The 4,483-nt window shown below is 34.5% G+C and overlaps 1 protein-coding gene across 1 annotated transcript in view; it reads right to left on the reverse strand.

The window, feature by feature from the left end:
- Positions 1-2,594: 2,594 nt before the first annotated feature.
- Positions 2,595-4,483, reverse strand: part of LOC117115202 — a 7,172-nt gene continuing 5,283 nt past the window's right edge. The window contains exons 8-9 of the mRNA XM_033258900.1: positions 3,768-3,965; positions 2,595-3,659 (exon numbers count right to left, since the gene is read on the reverse strand). Of these exons, the coding sequence (XP_033114791.1) occupies positions 3,474-3,659; positions 3,768-3,965 (384 nt within the window). The 3' untranslated portion in view covers positions 2,595-3,473. The remainder of the gene's footprint in view (positions 3,660-3,767; positions 3,966-4,483) is intronic.

Here is a 4,483-nt window from a genome sequence, read left to right on the forward strand (position 1 = left end):
TTCTGTATTATTAGTGTTGTGACAACAGCAGCGAATTAACTTTATCATGATGTCCATATGGAATGAATCAATATTGCTGGTTGATGAAAACACTGTTGTTGAATCATCTCCAAAATCAACATCCTTTAGTAATGCATACCTCTCCCTTGTCAAAAATGGTTTAACTTCCGGTTTGGTAAGGTTAGTTTTGTCTAGAAAGTACCTCCGTAGTTCTTTGGTTCCACGACCAACAATCAATGTCTGAAGTGCCAGAAAATTCAGGGTTTCTTGTGTAGAGCTATCATCAAAACCTGTAGAGCAAAATCATAACATTTTCAGCTTTTAAAATTAATAATTGTCATATTCACTTCCATATATAATGACACTCCTCATCTAGCATTATGACCTCCGAGTTGTCTTTTCCACCGCAATAAAAGATAGAATTAAATACATCAGAGGTGGAATCAAAACGTTTTTGGCGGGTGTGGAAAGCACAAATAAATAGACTTATGGTCCAAGAGAGAGGGTTATGTTAGAGTCTTCCCCCAATTAAAATTTGAATACTGTATTCATTTGTTACTGCCAGTGAAGAAAGAATGATTTATCCTTTTGCAACCCCCCATCCACTGCATCCGTCACTAAAACATACAAGTATTGTAATCACATTCATTTCAATTAATGAAACCTGTAGCATTTGTACAGCATTCTGACTTACATTACAGATGAGATATTATTTATATATTTTAAATTTTAAGTGTTTCATTTATTCAATAGAACATAAATCAATATATTAGCAACCGCTGTGTTTCCAAAATAAAATATAAAACCATTTTCATATACAAATTATATTCTTACACCAACCTGTTGAAAAGAGTCGTCTGATACGAGCTGTTGTGACTAACTTTTTTTTTCCACATGGCACACTGTCTTTTTTCAAACATTCCTCAAGTTTATGCAGCGGTCGCAGCGTAGGTTCACAGGCATGACAAAGGACGCATAACTCATAGCCAACTCCTTCTGTAGTAACATACACAGTTTTCAACTGCTGTCGAAGGTAACTTAATACCTGATAAAAATCAAATAAAATTATGCTGAACAATTTTTATGTTTGCATATGCAAGGTGTATACAATGTCAATTTTGTAGGTGTTTAAGGAATGCAACCAAGACCCCTAAATGGCGACCAGTCAATTCTTTTTCAGATTGTCAAAATAAAGGAAAATAGTAAAATTAGTCCAGACTATAATATTTTTCCCAGTGAACAAGGCTAAAGTTGATTATAAAGACATTGGATGCCCTACAACACTGAAGCTATGACCCAAATAGCTGTTCTTTTTTACCATATAAGGAACAATAAGCAACTCTCCTACCCCATTTGGTTGATTTTTGCAAACCCACGCACCCACTGAAATCTTAATTCCTTAAACATTAAGTAAAACCCCTTCACTTAGAACTAGTGATTTTCAAAACTTATAGCCATGTTTGAAGCAAAGATGTTTTGAGCATTTGGTAAAAATTGGGAATCTGTCTCGAAGCATAAGCAGGCATGACAAATAAGATTTAAAAGAAGTAATACTAAAGAAAATTATAATAAAGTTGTTCATTATCTCTTTAATTTCTAATTAAATTTCATCTGTATTCAGCGCATTTTGTGTTTGAACCCACCAGGTACCCACTTGTACTCTTTGGTGGAAGGAGACAAAAACAGGTAAAGTAATTGCCTAAGGACACAAACGAAATGCACAACGGGGGAATAAACCTCCAACCCCAAGTTTGAAATGCAGAACTGCAACCGCTGCGCTAAACTGCTACTACAAAATGACTAGAATAAACAGAATTTGGTTACGGAAGCTTACCTCCATGCAGATGCTAGGATGTGGTTCAAGAGGTTCTTCTTTGCCATATTCATCAACTATTATCCTATGTGAAATTTCAATCTGTTTATAAGACAACATACAGGATATTTTATTAATGTTCACTGAGAAAAGGTCATGGATGCACATTATATACAAATAATGAATGTTTATGAGTGCAATGGGGTAGAGTATTTCATGAGGTGAACGACTGGATTTTCTATTCAACAAGGTGAATAGAACATTCAATCTTTCACCTCATGAAATATTCCACCCCATTATACGAATGAGAAACATTCATTATATCTTTTATACAACACCAACAGGATGAGCCTAGACGAATACTAGAAGGACTTATCTTCCTTTCGAAGGCCAGCATTAAACCATCCTAGGCTTAGGAATCGATCAAGTTCAGGTTCGGCTAATAATAGGCTCAAATCCTCATTGCTGAAGCTGGTGAAATACTCCATATGGTTAACTGTGTATGTTATTGCCTATTTTGTTACATAATTATATATACTTTTATATATAATATATAATTTATAACATAATTCTACATTGTTATTACATTATAATATGTTTAAACTTCAGCATTGCATCTTACTTTCAATGCATGTCTGTTCTTGATTCTGACAGCTCCTAGACTCACAACATGCTCATCATCTAAGTAAAAGTCACTACGATTCCGAAACAATTCCACATGATCACCACTCCTACCTCTGTCTCTTATACACATCTAGATGTGTATAAGAGACAGGGCCTATACAGTATTTTCATTTTACAGTAGTTTGAAACAATATCGGGGATAGGGGAGCTGGCATGTCCTACTAGACAACAATATACAAAACCACCTTAGCAGGCATCAACTTTATGCAGTATGATAGTGAAGTTCTGTGACTGAATTTTATATACGAAATACTCCAATTAGAAAAGATATTTAGGCCATTTGCTGTGTTATGCTGTGGTTGCGAAAATGTTGGCCTATAGGCCTACTTAATACATAAACTGTGATACTTTTATCACTATGGATTGTTTTTAACTTTCGCAGGGACGTATCCAGGGAGGCACTGCTTCCCTCCTCCCCTCCCCCACACCTTCGTACACAGTTTTAATACAAATTCTTTCCTTAAATCGCTCAGACTCTTTAATAGTGATCAACAAAACTTAAACTTTTGAAGTAAACAGTTTGGGTCAAATGTCTGTGTAAAAAAAATATATAAGGCAAAAATAAAATTACAGCAATATAACAATATTTCGTATTATTTCAAAATTATTATTTACTATTAAATGCAGTATCAATAAACACAATACTTTGTTATGTTAATACTGTTTGTACGAGAATGTTAGTGACACCTTGATATTTTCCACAAGGGCAATGTGGGACAGTATGACAAGATAGAGTGCAATGAAAATAAAGTGATGGAAGGATAGTTAGAAAACTTATCCCAAGGGCATTAGGCATGTCACTGTCAGTAAAACAAAAATGTCCGAAAACCTTTCCTGAAGATGGCTACACACACACACACACACACACACCCACCTATACACACACATGCAAAAAAGTGAATACATAATGCAATAGTTCCTATTGCATTATGTGCATAGGAACTAAAAAATAATAACATGAAAGGGTTTACTTCTGCTAAACGATTAGAAACCAGCTTACATTTTCTTGCTCAAACAGTAACCCGAACATCTTCAACATTTCTAAAAATACCTCTAAGTTGCTGGCATCTTTCGCTATCTCATGTCGCCACAAATGATGTAGCAACTGTTCTTGTAGAATTCCTTCACGGTCGAGCTTATACCACTGCTTCAGTATTGGCAGCTACAAGAAAATATGAACACATAAAATACACTCAATTCACCATAATTGTAAATATCATAAAAAATGATAAAAAAATTTTTTTTTATAGGAGATTGTTATATTGCTTACCTTGTCAATATCATGTGGTTTCACTACTGTGATGATTTTCGTCACGACGTCGATCATCATGCGCAAGTTCGTAATAACTGTGTACTTTAACTTCTCATTAGTCTTAGAGTACAGAATTATTCCAGTGTCATTTAGATAATCGAGGACAGTTTTGAGCGTTGGTTTAGAAATTCCACATTCAGATGCAATTTCCATGACCTTAAAATGTTGAATGAAAAGAGAATTCCATCCATACAAATGCAAGAAATATATTGTAGTCAGCTACCTTGCTTAATTCGACCCTTTTATACAGGGGGTAACCCAACTAATGCTGATTGTTTCTTGCTTTATATATGTTGATTAGATTTCTTCCAAAGTTATTATTCTAACGCTGATTGGCTCTTGCCTTATATGTTAATTTAAAAAGCTGCGAAGTAGTTGGTAGTGAAATGTAGGGCAGAACTATTAGTGACTCCAAATTGGCTGGATGTAAATTCGTTCTATTATCACTATAACAACTCTCTAGTTTTATACACTACCTGTATTTTCAAGTTGTTTTGGTAAGTTTTTATTAACTATTAAAAGAAGTCCAAGGTTCATTACACAAGATAAACTGTCATTCATCTTTATTCAGTTACTATGACAGAATATCACTTTTGCTGAATCACACTGATTAAGGTAGATAAACGCTACAATATAGACCCAAAGAATGCAAGATCAGTGACGACTCTAGGATC

This window comes from Anneissia japonica, unplaced genomic scaffold (genome assembly GCF_011630105.1).
Source record: "Anneissia japonica isolate Jap-2015-1 unplaced genomic scaffold, ASM1163010v1 scaffold287563_len15552_cov138, whole genome shotgun sequence".
NCBI lineage: Eukaryota > Metazoa > Echinodermata > Crinoidea > Comatulida > Comatulidae > Anneissia > Anneissia japonica.